Source organism: Camelus ferus, chromosome 17 (assembly GCF_009834535.1).
Source record: "Camelus ferus isolate YT-003-E chromosome 17, BCGSAC_Cfer_1.0, whole genome shotgun sequence".
NCBI lineage: Eukaryota > Metazoa > Chordata > Mammalia > Artiodactyla > Camelidae > Camelus > Camelus ferus.
The window spans coordinates 36,003,191-36,017,092 of record NC_045712.1 but is presented as its reverse complement, the minus strand read 5'-3'; the positions used below and the strand labels follow the sequence as shown (position 1 = coordinate 36,017,092).

Here is a 13,902-nt window from a genome sequence, read left to right as displayed (position 1 = left end):
TTCTCTGTTTTTTGCTTTTCTTGGGGACATTCTTCCCACAGCCCTGTGTCCCCTGTTCCTTCCCGGACTGGTTGCTTTCCACGCTCGCTGCACAACTCTTCTTCGGGAACTTTCTTACATTATCACCTGAGGATTTCTTCCTCTCTCCTTCGCTAGATTTTGGTTTTCTGGCTCTTTTCTTCTTCCATGGTTTACACTTTAATTTTGACAACGTATACCCTTCAGTACTTCCTAACAGATTGAGGGAGATAAATTTTTTGAGACCATGTACATCTGAAAATTCTGCCCTCACCTAGATTGATAGTTTGGGCTAAATACCAAATTCTAGGTTGGAAATAATGTCTCCTCAGACTTTTTTAAGTCATAGCTTGATTTCTTCTAGTTTGTGGTGTTGCATTAAAAAGTCCAACAACGTTCACATTCCCTGTCCCTTGAGTGTGAACCTTGTATCTCTCTGGCAGCATTTAGGATCTTTTCCTTTTTTCTGATGTCCTTAAATTTCCTGGTGCTTTGCCTTTGTCTTTGTGTATGTTTTTCATGTATTATTCTGGCACTTTGTGAACCTGTTTTGGAAATTCACAAGCTTTAATTCTAGGAAATTTAATTTTATCTTTACTGTAATATTTTCTTCATACTCGTTTTCTTAGTTCTTTCTGGAATTCCTTTTAGATGGTTGTTGGACCTCCTGGTTTGATTTTTTTTTTCTCTTTCCTGTTTTTGGTTTTTTTGTTCTGCTTTCCAGAAGAATTTTTTGAATTGATCTTCTAACACTCCATTGAATTTTTTATTTCCCCTGACTGTTCTTTGTTATAGCGTCCTATTCTTATTCTATGAATGCATTATCTTTCTTCATCTCTTTAATGATCTTTATTATAATTTTTGAAGTTTTTTCTTGCTCTCTACATTGTCTCTGTTTCTTAGTTCCTTTTTTCTGTTGATTCATTCTCCTTTGTTGTGTTAGAAGCCTTCCTCAAATGTTTGTATGTCCTTTGTAGCCTGTTTTTAAAGAGCGAGGCACTTTAAAAAATGCAGACTGGAAGTTCTTTGTGACAGAAAGAGCTTGTCACCTGGTGGGCTTCACTGTAGGAATGGGACAAGGACCTGGCTGTTTTGTGGAAGGACCCCACATTTCAGTATCTGTAGGATTTCTCCAGAGAGACGTCGTCTACTCTCTGGTCAGAGGATGGGGAGGGATCACCTGCCCAGCTGCCAACTTTGAGAAGCTGAGCAAGGGAAAAGGGCTGGGAATTCCCTTTAACCTTGAAGATAAACTTCCAGACCCCGCAGTGTAGCCTCTGAAAGGCTGCAGGATCTGGGTTCTGACTGGTTTCTCATCCTGGGGAGACGTAAGGATGAGATTAGTGGGCTGAGCTTCAGTTCCCAGAGCTACAGCTGGTCTTAAGGCTGCAACTGACCCCCGTCCTCTCCCTCCTCTCCTGCCCATTCCGAACTCCCCTCACCCCTTGTAGCGCTTTGCTGGTCTAGAGGAGGCGGCCCAGACCTCAGCCCTGAGGAGCCTGAGGCCTGGTCAGCACGCCCGCCGCAGGCTGCGGCTATGGTACTTTCCGCTCTCCGCCACAGTCGGGCAAGAGGCACGAAGAGATGTGTATCCTGACGCCCTTATTCCAGCCAGTGTGTCTGCTGGCTTCTGTCATGGGGTTCTAAAGTGACCGGGTGGCACTTCCAGCTTTCTGTTTAGTGGGATGCTTCCTGTGTCCTCTGGGAGAAGCAGTCCTTCTCTGGGAACTGGGACCCCTAGATTCACGGTCCTGTGGTTGTGGAGCCGGGAAGCACAGGTTTCCCAGGTGGGTCCCTGGGAATGGTGTGACAAGGCTGCTTCTTCCAGCCCTGGGTCCCAGACCCATGTCTTCTGCCAGTGGGGAACACACTACGGTGCACCCGCCGGTCACACACTGACGGCGTGGACTGCACCCACTGCCCCAGGGTGTCACCTCCAAGCTGGTGCCTCCACTGTTCATTATTGCTGTTCCACTGGGTTTTCAGCAGTGACGCTGTTCACAGTTTAGGCTGGATAATTCTTTGGTGTCCCCACTTAGAACCGCTGCTCTTGCTGGCTGGCAGCTCCGGTGCAGTGTGCGGTGTGGACCGTGGCGCCCTTGCCCTGCGCCTCTCGCTCACCTCCGCACCGCACGGCACACATGTCGTGAATCAGACGTTCTCGGAGCTGTACAATGGCACAGGCCAGGTCCTGAGGACAGGAGAGGCAAGCCGCCCAAAAATATGAGTCACTTCCACTCAGGATGAATTACTGCCCATTCCCCAGTGGAAGGGGTCCAGTGTGGTCGGCTTGCCACCACCGGCAGGCTAGTCTCGGGAGATGGACCCGTTACCAGGATCCCAGTGTTGGCCCCTGTTGCTGGCAGGGTGGACTTTTCAGCAGCAGCAGTGGCTGAGTTGGCGTCAGTGAGTAGAAGCCCACGATGCCGGCCTCGGCAGAGCCCCCTCCCCGCCCCCCACTGGACCTCCCACAAGCCACCATGCCAGCACTGGGGTGACAGACGCTGCTGAGTCAGCTGGCTGAGCTGTTCTTTTGGTTGTTGCTTCCTCTGCGGTGGATGCTCCCTGAGGGACATTAACATGCAACACAGTGATCTTCATACTTTGTGCCCGCTTCGTGGGTCCGTCCGCACGCCTCTTCCCCCTATCCTGTGTCTTCAGTCTTCCAGTCTCTACTCAGAATCTACTCACTTAGACTCACTCAGGCCTACAGTAACATCTCGACTAAAGTTTGACCGAGCATCTGGGCCCTGTAGCCCATTCAAGTTGACACATAAAGTTAAACATCACACCCCCGCATCCTTTAGGTCTACAGGTGGCATTAATCTCTGCCACTCCTCCCGGGATGGGGTTTGGTTTTTCCGTTACTCTTTCGGCCTGGGGGTGAGAATGGCAGCTTCAGGGCTCCCCCTTGGCCTTCTACGCTGTGACGGCTCCCAAGTGCCGTCTTAGACGGTGCTTTCTCGGATCACTCCCGGAACCAGTGGTAGAGGATCAGGACTGGGCAGATTTGAAACAAGGACTTCATCTGCTTCCATGGTGGCAGCGTGGAGCTAGGTGGCCCTTTCCAGCTGCCCCAACTCAGGGCAAAGAGGCCGGGCCTTTCTACCCCTGCATTTTCCAGTCAATGGATCCAAGCAACTCCCCTGAGGGAGGACGATTCTGAGAGACTCTGAGAGGGGTTCAGCCACCTTTCCCAGCAGCCGGGAGAATGAGTACCCCTTGGTCCTGGTTGGTGCAACACAGCATCCACTAACGTATGACTGTATCTGCTTTTTTAAAACATCAGCCTTACTGAGATATAATTTACATACCATAAAATTCAGCACTTTTTAGTATATTCACGCAGTTGTGCAACCATCACCACAATCTAATTTAGAACATTTTCATCACTTCAAAAAGAAACCCCATTCCCGTTAGCAGCCTGTAGCTCCGTCCCCCACCCCCAAGGCCATCACTAATCTCCTTTCTGCCTGCATGGGTTTGCCTGCTCTGGACACTTCCTGTAAATGGAATCATACGACATGCGGTCTTTTCCGTATCTGCTTTTAAACTGCAATTTGACTCATAGTTTAACTGAATGCTTTCACTTTCTTGTTTTAAAGAGAATTAAAGAGTAAGGATAATGAGAATTTTGCAATTTATTGGAACATGCCACCTAATATTCTGTCTCTAAACACATGCTTTCAAGCAGAAACTCCAGTGCATTCTTTTCTTCAAGAGAGAGCAGTGGCAAATACTATCTTCTAGTTCCTCATGTAACTCAAGCCATTTTGGCATCTCTAAAATTTCTGGAAGTTCCATAGGTAAAGCTTTACAGAAATATAAGATCCGTTTGACTAACCTCAATTCTTGGTCCCAAAATATGAGCCTATAAATGTCATTTCTAGCATATTTGACAGAAATATCCACATTTTTGTCATTTATCTAGCAAAAGCTAAGTAGAGATTGAATCCTGTGGATCTGAACCATCTTAATGATAAATATGAAATACTTAGGTTAAAAAAAACCTTCACCGTATTAGAGCCACTAAATAATAGCATTTTCTTCTTCTTTGCATAGATTTTTTTAGATAAAACTAGAAAATCCAGACGTTGGTATGTACTCAATAAATATTTGTTGAATGAAGAAACAAGTGGTAGAATGAGTGAATTATAAATACTAAGAAAGTTGATCATATCTGGGAAATCTGAGTCTAAAATTTAATATATTCATCTATTTTTTTTTCTTACTGTTCTCTTAATTGAAGCTAAAACCTAAACATTCGTTAAAAGAATACAAGACAGGTTCTTACCAAGATGCTCTGCTGAGGGCAGTGTTACTGGTTTTCATCTTGGCAGCTAGTTCTGTTTACATGATTTTGGAAAAATCTGATTTCATGAAAGTAAAGTATATTAGACTAGGAGTTGGGGAAGGTGGGTGTGGACTCAGCTCAGTGGCTAACTTCATTCAGAGGCTTCCAGATAAAGTCTGATGCATAGTTTTCTATCTGCTTTATTTCTGTGTTTATCTTTAAATTTGATGTACTTTAGATTACACTGGAAATAGAAACCTCTGGTGTAACTTACTGCTTTTTAAGAAATAATGACAACTACGTTTTATTGATGTGTGTATTCATCTCCTTATCCAACCAGTGGGTTTTGAGTACATACTATGTGCCAGGGGATTAAAAGTAAATAAAGATTAGTCCCTGTTATCAGTTTATTCCTACAGTTTATGAAACACAGTGTGGTACATAACAGGCCCTAAAGACAGGAGACCCAAATTTAGATCCCACTGTCTGATTGGCTGTGTGGTCCTGGCTGCGGTCCTCTGTGCCTGTGTTTAAAATGAGTGCTGGATTCACGGGGCTGTCAGTGAATTTTGGCTGAAGCTTTGCTTCCTTCAACAGCTGGACTTCAGACAAATAGAAATTTTAAAACTGAGAGTCAAAAATAGGTTCTTGAAATAAACTTCTATTCTTTTCCTATGTAGAAATAGAATAGTATAGAAAAAGAATTGGCTTATTTGAAGGAACTTAGAATCCTGAACACTTACGCATTCAGGTTCAGAAAGGAGAAAGTCCTTAGCAGGCTGCCTGGTCCAGGGTGTAAGTTCATGCATATTTGTGTGATTTTAAGGAGAAGCCATGGGTCTTTGAATTTATAGAATTCAAAGTACTTTCCATAGACATCCATCTTCTTTTTTTTCCTTAGATAGATAAAAGCCCAGAAGGACAATTCACTCAGCTGATGACATTGCCCAAAACCCTACAGCAACAAATAAATCATATCATGGACCCTCCTGGGAAAAACAGAGACGTGGAAGAAACGCTGTTACAAGTTGCTCACGACCCCGACTGTGGAGAGGTGGTGCGGCTAGGTACGTTTGTGAATTTATGAATTTGAAGTTAAGGAAGTACTGGCCGTGGGTAAAAGCAAACTCTGTTTGTGACTGATTTCTTTATTCTTTCTTGCCTAGTGAGATGGAGAGTTAGATTGCCTCTAGGAAGAAGAAAGCCCTAACAGTCTGGGGTTTTTCCAAACCTAACTTCTTGTTTGTTTGAAGTGGGGTGTTGAAAGCGCTTCTGTTTTCAGACCCCTGGGTCCTAAGTCACTGTCAGAGAGGGAAACAATGGTTCTTTTGGTCCCGGGAGCATAACTTCCAGAAGTTATTTCAAAGATGTGTTCTTCATGGTGGTCTGAGGAGGAAGGAGAATGGTGACATTTTTAATGCTTTTATAGCATCAAGAACACTGCTCTCCTCGGCCAACTCCCCCTCAACGTGTGTGTCCAGTAGGTCTGCCCTGACACGCCTGTGTTCCGCACATTGTCCCCAGTGTTTGCCAAGGTCCTCCTTGATGTGTACCCAAAATCTGAACCTTGTCTTCAGAGGAGGCCCACCGCCTTTTGAGGTTTATGAGGTCAGTCAGTAAGGAAATCATCATGGAATGATGAGTGCACCCTCTCTGGTTGAGAGGACGTTTGCAGAGCCTCCCGGGGCAGGTCACAGTGGCAGAGCCGCAGCAGGGGACCTGCAGACTCAGGCCCCCCAGCTGCGGGCTGGGTGTTGAGGGTACCAGCCCCTCTTCTGAAGATACACGGGAGGCATGTGGTCAGTTGTTTCCCACCTGAACATGACTGTCGTCTTGGTGTGAGTGCCTCTGCCTTTCTGAGGGCGAGAAGGACTCACTGAGGTCCTCTCCGTGTGATAAAGGGTAACTTTATCTCCTAGGCAGAAACATTCGGTGTCCTGGAGGGTTTTTCCTCAGTCTTCTCACATCTTGGAATTGAGAACCAGCAAACTTAAGCATATTTAAAGTGAAAAAAATTTGATCTTTGAGGGTCACCTGACCCACACCGCTGTAAGATGAGGAGGCCCAGGCCCAGAGGGGTCAATCATTTGCTTGTGTTCCCACAGCTGGTCGGTGACGTGGCTGGGACCCCCAGTTCCCTGCTCAGCCCGATGCCTTTTCTCTGTCACTCTGACACCAGGACAGAGACAATGTGCTGGTTTTACTGGATAACTGGAAAGATTGTTTAGTTTCAAGTTTTAAAAGTGTCAAGATGACTAACATCTGACTTTTCTGGCATCCCGGTTGGTTTCCCTCACAGGGCTCTCAGCAATCGTGAGACCTTCCAGCATGAGGCAGAGCACCAAAGGCATTTTCACTGCTGGTAAGAATTTTTAAAAATCCACATTTAACATACCTGCTGGATTGAGTGGCCTCAGTGCTTCCGGTTAAGACGTAAAGCTTATCTGTATCTCGCGGTTATTTGTGAAACACTGGATTTGGATGGTCATAACCTAGGACACAGTGGTGCGTTCAGTCGGGCAGACAGTGCTGTAATCTGGGCGGCTGAGGCACTGCTGGAAGGCTTTCCTGCCCCTCTGTGTGCCCGAATTGCCCCTCCTGTGCAGGTTCCCCTGGTGTTTGTGTATCTATGAGGTGACACGTGATAGCGCTGCAGAAACAGCGGTAGCTGCCCCCATCCCCGCCCGTGGTTCCTCTCCAGGGACGGCCACTGCCAACTCTCAGGGTACTTCTGTTTTCACCACTAGTTCTCTGCATAATAAGCTTATACTGCTGCTTCTCTCCTTTTTAGATTTAGGCATCATCTATTGACTTCTCAGTCTCGTAGATCAGAATTCAGCTGCTCCCCCCTCCACTGCACACGCACACCCCCTTCCTTCTGCATGTGGGTGGCTCGTAACCTTGGTACAGTCAGTCCTCCGCTTCCACCGTCTGGCTGACTGACTGGGGTTCATAGTTGAGCCACGTGGTCTACTTTTCCTTCCCATGGAGTCGTCGCCACCTGTCTCGGGTGAGGGCCCCCGTGTGTTGTATCTCCCATCTTTGATTTCATGGCGCACTCTCATTTTGGTGAAGCACCACCCAGTAACTTCCTGGGGAAGGTGTGTGGGAGGCGGACGTGAAGACCACGAGTGGTCAAACGTGCCTTTCGTCTACCCTCTCCCACGGCTAAGACTTGGGCTGGGGGCAGACGAGGAGTCACTGAATTTCACTATCATTGCTCCAGTTATCTTCCCACTTCTAGGACTGCTGTCAAGTCCAGAGCCATTCTGATTCCCACTCCGCTGTGAGTGTTCTTTCTGGAAGCCTTTTAGGTGTTCTTTGTCCCCAGGGCTCTGAAATTTCTCAGTGACGTGTTTCAGTGTACGTCTCTTTTTATCTGTTATACTGGATACTCATTGCCCTTCAGTTTGGAAGCCCAGAATATAAAAAAAATTGGTTGATTTCTTTCCATCTGTTTTCTCTCTTCCCTTTCTGGAACTCCTTTTATTCAAACATTGGACCTCCTAGACGAGTCCTTTGGGTTTTCTGTCTTTTGTCTCCTTTTTTTGATCTCTTTGTCCTTTTGCTTTGCTTTCTGGGAGATTTTCTCAACTTTAGTTTCCAACTCTATTGAGTTTTTTATTTCTGCTATATTAATTTCTAGGAGCTCATTTTCTTCTCTTTTCTTTTCTTTCTTTCTTTCTTTTTTTTTTTTTTTTTGTTCTCTGAATATTCCTTTTTTTCTAAATTTATTTAAAACATCCTGTTCTTGTTTTAAGCATTTAAACACATCTTTGGCTATTGCCAAATTGCCCTCCATAGTGGTTATATCAGTTTATCATCCCACTAGGAGTAAACGCAAGTTCCCATTTTTCTCGTTCTTTCCAACACTAGGTATTGTCAAACGATGGACTTTCTAGCTCCGTCTTTCTTTCTGCAGCCATCTACTGAGCATCCCTCAGCTGCACGCCACACAGGGTACCAAGTGAACACAAGCCCATCCTGCCTTCAAGGACTCCATAACCTAGGAGGGGAGATGGGCATAAACAGAAGTTGACAGTACAGGGGATAAATGGCACAGAGGTGACCAGAGGAAGAGAGTGATCTCTCAGCCTGATTCTGATCCCTGGGCTGAGGCTGCCGGGGAGCTGCACACAATCACACCTCCTGACGGCTCACGCCCCGCTGCCTGGGCACTGCCAAGGGTGGCCCTCCTGAGTCTTTGGGGAGATTCAGCCAGGGAGTCAACAAGGGTTTAGCAGCACATATGCCAGACATACTCAGCTGAAGATTTTCCTGGCATGCAGGGGTGCATGGCTTTGCATTTCCAATTAAGGTATTTATTTAATCTGTCTTCCTGCTGATTTGTCCTGGCAAGGCCGAATATGAGGTGCTTCTGTTTGCTGGGTGGCTCAGGCTGTTAATCTGTGCTCTACATGATCGCAGCTGCTTTGCCATAACCCTCCTGAGGTGAGGCCGGGTGCTTGGGCGCCTTTTACTTTTGGCTGCCTGTGCTATAAGGAACTGCAGGGTTTACTGATTTTCTTTTTTAGTTGTGATAATGGCGGTGTTACAGGGCTAAAAATCATTTTCTTTTAGAAATACGTACTAAGATATTTACAGATGGAATGACAGGTGTCTGAGACTTCTTCAAAAGAAAATATGGTAGAGGGACGTGGGTGAGGGGGGTGACGCAAGATTGGCCCTGAGTTGGCACATTGTTGAAGCTGGGTGAATGTGCGTGGGAACACACTGTGCTGTTCTTTTATAAATCTGAGTTTTCCTCAAATAAAAGGTTTCGGGAAAAATCCCTCCTTATCTCTTGATACGTCAACCTGAAGTCAATCTCTGATCCTCTTTCCACCTGTTCTTTCCCGTCGCCAGCAGAGGGCGGTGGAGATCGCCTCATAGAGCCACAGCCCAGGCTCCCCCTGGCCGGAGCACCCAGTGCTGGTTCCCTGGCGTGCTTGCTGCCTGCTTCCCTTTCCCTTCTAAAGATGCCTCGTTGGATCGTGGAAGTCCAGAGTGACCACCGAGGTCGCAGGAACTGCGGAAAGTGACAAGCATTCCTAAATCCTCTGGGGTTCCTGCCTTGTGCTGTGCCTTCTCTGGTGCACGGGGTTGAGGGCAGGGGTCTGTGAGTCCGGGACGAGGGTTCCAGTTCCAGCTCAGATACTGTGACGTGGGCGAGTTACCTGATTTTTCCGAGTTTGAATTTCATAGGGATAGTTCTGCCGACCTCACCAGGTCGTGAAAAGATAGATGAAAGTATCCAGCACCGTGTCTGGTCTTTCCTCTTTGGTTTCCTCACCCAAGCGTCTCCGGACCTCTCTCTGGAACGTGCTGGTCCCTTCACCCGTCTGCAGCTGGAGGAGGCCAGCAGCCGTGGGCCCCTCGTGGCAAGCACAGAACCTCTCTCTTCCTGCGCTCTGCTTTTAGAAGTCCTCTTGCTGTAATCAGAGAAGAGGTGCAAGCAGTATTCAGAAGGCAGGACACTGGATCTTGGTGGTCGGAGGGATGTGGCGGGGAAGGAGGGGCAGAGATAGCTCCCACGTCTCTGGCTCTGGAGGCAGGAGACAGCGGTGCCCTTCCTGGAGGTGAGGGAGCGTTGGGGAGGAGGATGAGTTTGATTTTTGAAATTTTGCTCTATTTTCCCCACTTGACTTTCTGGTTAATCAGAATGAACTGTGGGGTCAAATACTTGTTTACCTCTCTAGCTACGGAAGATTCAACTGAATTAGCAAGACAGCTTGAGTCTTAATCCTAAACAGATTCCAGCGGGCCTCAGTTTGACCCTCACAGCCCTTCCCTGAGCATCACAAAAGGCATCACTGATTGTCCCCTGCTTTTCTCATTTTTTTTTATAACCGAAACCTTTTTTTCCCCCCATTTTTTGGTACCTACACGTTTAAATAAGAAAACCACATAATAGCAGTTAAGATTTTTCTGGTGATATATTTATCATTTAAACCTGAAAGCTTTAAAAATTAGTTGTACTTCTGCCTCAGAGGAGATTTTCTTTGCAGATACAGCTCCTGTGGCTGGAAATTAATTGGAGAAATGTTACTGATTTCCTCATTTATAGAAGTACAGGAAGGTGGCAACCTCTCACAACCTGGTCGCATCCCTGCCTCATGTTGTCTCCTGGAGAATTTTGTCTGTCCTTGGACCCATCAGTTTAAGGTCACACAGGGAATTCGTAGTCTTATGTGTGTAGTCATTTTGCTGTAGGTCCCATGAAACAAGCTGGAAATCAACAGAAGAAAAACCTTAGGAGCCACGTAGTGAAGTGGGTTCCCATGTGCTTCTGGAACAAAATCCTGACTTTGGCTGCCACTAAGAGTTCACGACGACGAGCTTCAGGGCATTAAGGATCTGCCTAAAGGGACGTAACTAGGAGACGTGGCATCTCTACCCACTGGGCAGGAGCACAGGTGACCAGGATGGCTCTTAGAGTAAAGTTTCTCTCCTAGCAGGCTGTCTTCTCAAGACGCATTCTAAATGCAGGCTTCCTAAATCACCATCCTTTTCTTTAGAAAGGAAGCAAAACCCAAACGTAAACTTGGTGTCGGCCCAGTAGACCTCTGTGGATTGGAATCTCTGTGAGGGCAGAGGCCAGAACTGCTGCTCGTACCAGTGTCCCCAGCAGCTAGCTCAGGTCTTGTAGGTGCAGGTGCCCAGTGAATCCTTGTTCACAGTATTTCAGTGACTGAATACATGGAAGATCCAGAATCTTCTGGCCGTAGGAGAAATCTCCATATATACAGAGAAGTGCACAAATCGTAAATGTGGTGAATTTCACAAAGGGAACACACTCATGAGCCCAGTGCCCAGATGAAGAGCTAGAACAGGGCCAGTCCCCAGAGCCCCAGTGTGTCCCATCCGTCACCACCTCTCCAACAGTAACTGCAAATGCCCTGCTTCTGTTTTGCCCATTTTTGAACTTAACATAAATACGTACCCCCTTGTGTCTTTCGCTCCTCGTACCATCGCTGAGATTCATCGCGGTGTTGGGAGAAGTACACTGATTCTCGTTGCAACTAGTCCATTGCATGACTATTGCACGGTTTATCCGTTCTACTGTTGGTGATTCCCTGGGTTGTTTCCAGCTTGGAGCTGCTTCTCAGAGTCCTGCTGTGCGTGTTTTGTGCCTGACTCTTGGTGAGCGTACGTATGCATCAGGTTAGGTGTCTGCGTAGGGAATTACTGGATCATAAAGGACACGAATGTCCAGCTGCAGGAGATGCTACCGAACAGTTGTCCAAATCACTCCCGTGGGCGGAGTTCCTGCACCTCCGTGGCCGATGCTTGGTACTGTGTCGTCCTCACTTCAGGCACTCTGGTAGGTGAGTCGTGGTGTCATACTGGAGTTGTAACTTATGTTTTCCTGACGACCAGTGAAGTTGGGCGTTTGTTCATGTGTTTACTTGGATATGCTCTTTTGTGAAGTGCCTCTTCTAGTGTTTTGTTCATTTTTCTGTTGAACTGTCTGCCTTTTCCTTACACTGAATTCTCCATGTGGCCTGGACGCAGGTCCTTCACTGGGTATGTGTGTAGTGCAAACCTCACCTACTCTGGGGCTTGTCTTTTCAGTCTCTTAATGGTGTCTTTTGGTGAAAAGAAGGGCTTAATCTTACTTAGTCCAGTTTATCAATTTTGTCCTTTAAGGTTAGCAGCTTTTTGTGTCCTGGTTAGGAAATTTTGCCTCCTTCAAGTTCATGAAGTTTCATCCTCCACCTTTGTTGCAATCAAAATATTAAGGCAGAAAGGGTTTTTCCTTCTAATCTGTTAGTTCTTAACCTTTTGCAAATCCTGGCTCCCCTGTGAGCCTGACTAAAACTCGGGGCATCTGCACAGATGTGTGCACACAGCAAACTGCCCACGATTCCAGGGAGCTCACATGCTGACGTCAGAGAACCCCTCATCCCGTCCAGCCCTGCACTCTGCCCAGAGAGGGGGTCACCCTGTGGCCCAGCTGGGACTACATCCATGTCTCCTGACTCCCATTCCAGTGCTCTTCTTAATGCAGTTCCCTGCTGCGATCTTTCTGAGAATGTGTCTCTGGCAGAGCCATCGAAAGGAGAGACTTTTTAATGAAGAGAAGTTTCTTTCCAGTAGCGGCAAAACATATGGCTACATGGGGACGCTCCTGGGCTTCCGTGTATTCACCTTAAACGCTAGGTCCTCGCAGCCTGTGAGTGAGGTTTTCTAAGCTGAGCTGGGACTTACCATGGTCCATGCATCTTCCTCTCGCTGTGACTCAGCGCCCCGGGGTTGCTGTGTTAACCTCACTGTGTGCAACCACCTTAGTGACTTGATTGGTTCTGGCTGGAATTTTTAAAAGCACCTTACATAATGAGTGTTCAGTCTCAATGCTCAGATGGTTGAGGTTTACCAGAGTGGTTGCTCCGGGGACGAAATTAAAAGGAGTGGAGGCAGGGAAAGCAGCTCCGAGGCTCTTGACTAGGCTGTTGGTTTGCAGTAGTCAGTCCATGGACCAGCCAGGCCAGTGTTTCTAGAAGCATCTGCTAATGGTTTTACTGGTACCCTGCCTTTTTACCCTCCAGTGCCTGTAGTAGCCTCGTGAAAGGTCCTCAGTGCACCAGGCCGCCTACAGGTAGTGTGGCAGGTGTTCTCAAGAGAGCACAGACTCCAGGGCGGGGAGTGTCCGGAACCAGCCCGGGGACTGTCAGCAGTGCCCACTGAGTGCACCGCCTCTGACGCCCGCAGTGCGGCCACGATCTCATCCTCAGCGTGGAGGAGGTTGAGCCCACGGTACCGCCTGCACGTCAGATCCCAGGGGATCTGACAGGCGGTACCATCTCGTTTATTCTGTCCCATGTGACTTCTTTCCCGTGAGCCCCAGAGAGCCTCTTCTCCGGTTTCATCAGGTGCCTGTGGTTATATAGGCGGGGTGCTAGAAGGTTCCACGTCTGAGTGAGGTGCTTCTGCTCTATCATTACAAGTGCTTACTGAGCACGTCTGTGCTGGGTTCAGCACCAGGTAATGGGGACCCAGCGATGAGTCGGACAAGGTCCCCGTCCTCACATGGCGCCTGGTCTGGGCAGAGGGGCAGGCGAGCACCGGGCAGTGTGGTGAGAGCCGGGCTGGAGGCGCGCGCCGGCCGTGGCACGGGAGGTCGGTGTCTGAGTCAGCCCAGAGGGGCTTCGGAGCCTCCCAGGCGCAGAGGGACGGAGACGCCCCTCGCGGAGACCAGCGGCAGTGCACTTGGGGGTGGTTGGGAGACACTGGTGGGTGGAAAGGGGGCCGAGGTTGCCCACTTACACACACAGTCTTGTCTGTGTCTGTGTCTGCCTTTCTCCTTTTTAAAGGAGCTGCTAAATTCAAAGGTTGCAGTTTGCTCGTAATCACAAGCGTCCCTGACCCCAGAAGCTTGGGTGCCTCTGGCGTCCGTGTCACTGCCTCCGCAGATGCCGACCTCAGTCTCTTCCCCTCGCGTTGACCACAGTGGCCCCGGGTCTCCTGGACCCCTTGGCCAGCCCATCGCTGCTCCACTCTGAAGATGAGCCTGTGTTCCAAGTGTCCTGGAGCCCCTGCTGAGTGTCCGCTCAGTGAGCCTCGGCATTCTCACTCTCTCTTCTTTTCTC

The 13,902-nt window shown here is 48.1% G+C and overlaps 1 protein-coding gene across 5 annotated transcripts in view; it reads left to right on the top strand.

The window, feature by feature from the left end:
- Nucleotides 1-13,902, top strand: part of TAMM41 (TAM41 mitochondrial translocator assembly and maintenance homolog) — a 219,933-nt gene that overhangs the window by 27,905 nt on the left and 178,126 nt on the right. For 4 of the 5 annotated variants that reach the window (XM_032458987.1, XM_032458988.1, XM_032458990.1 and 1 more), the window contains exons 6-7: nucleotides 5,214-5,379; nucleotides 6,612-6,674. In XM_032458987.1, coding sequence (XP_032314878.1) covers nucleotides 5,214-5,379; nucleotides 6,612-6,674 — 229 coding nt within the window. Of the gene's footprint in view, nucleotides 1-5,213; nucleotides 5,380-6,611; nucleotides 6,675-8,188 lie in introns of all 5 variants that reach the window. The other variant, XM_032458991.1, reaches the window with a different exon arrangement.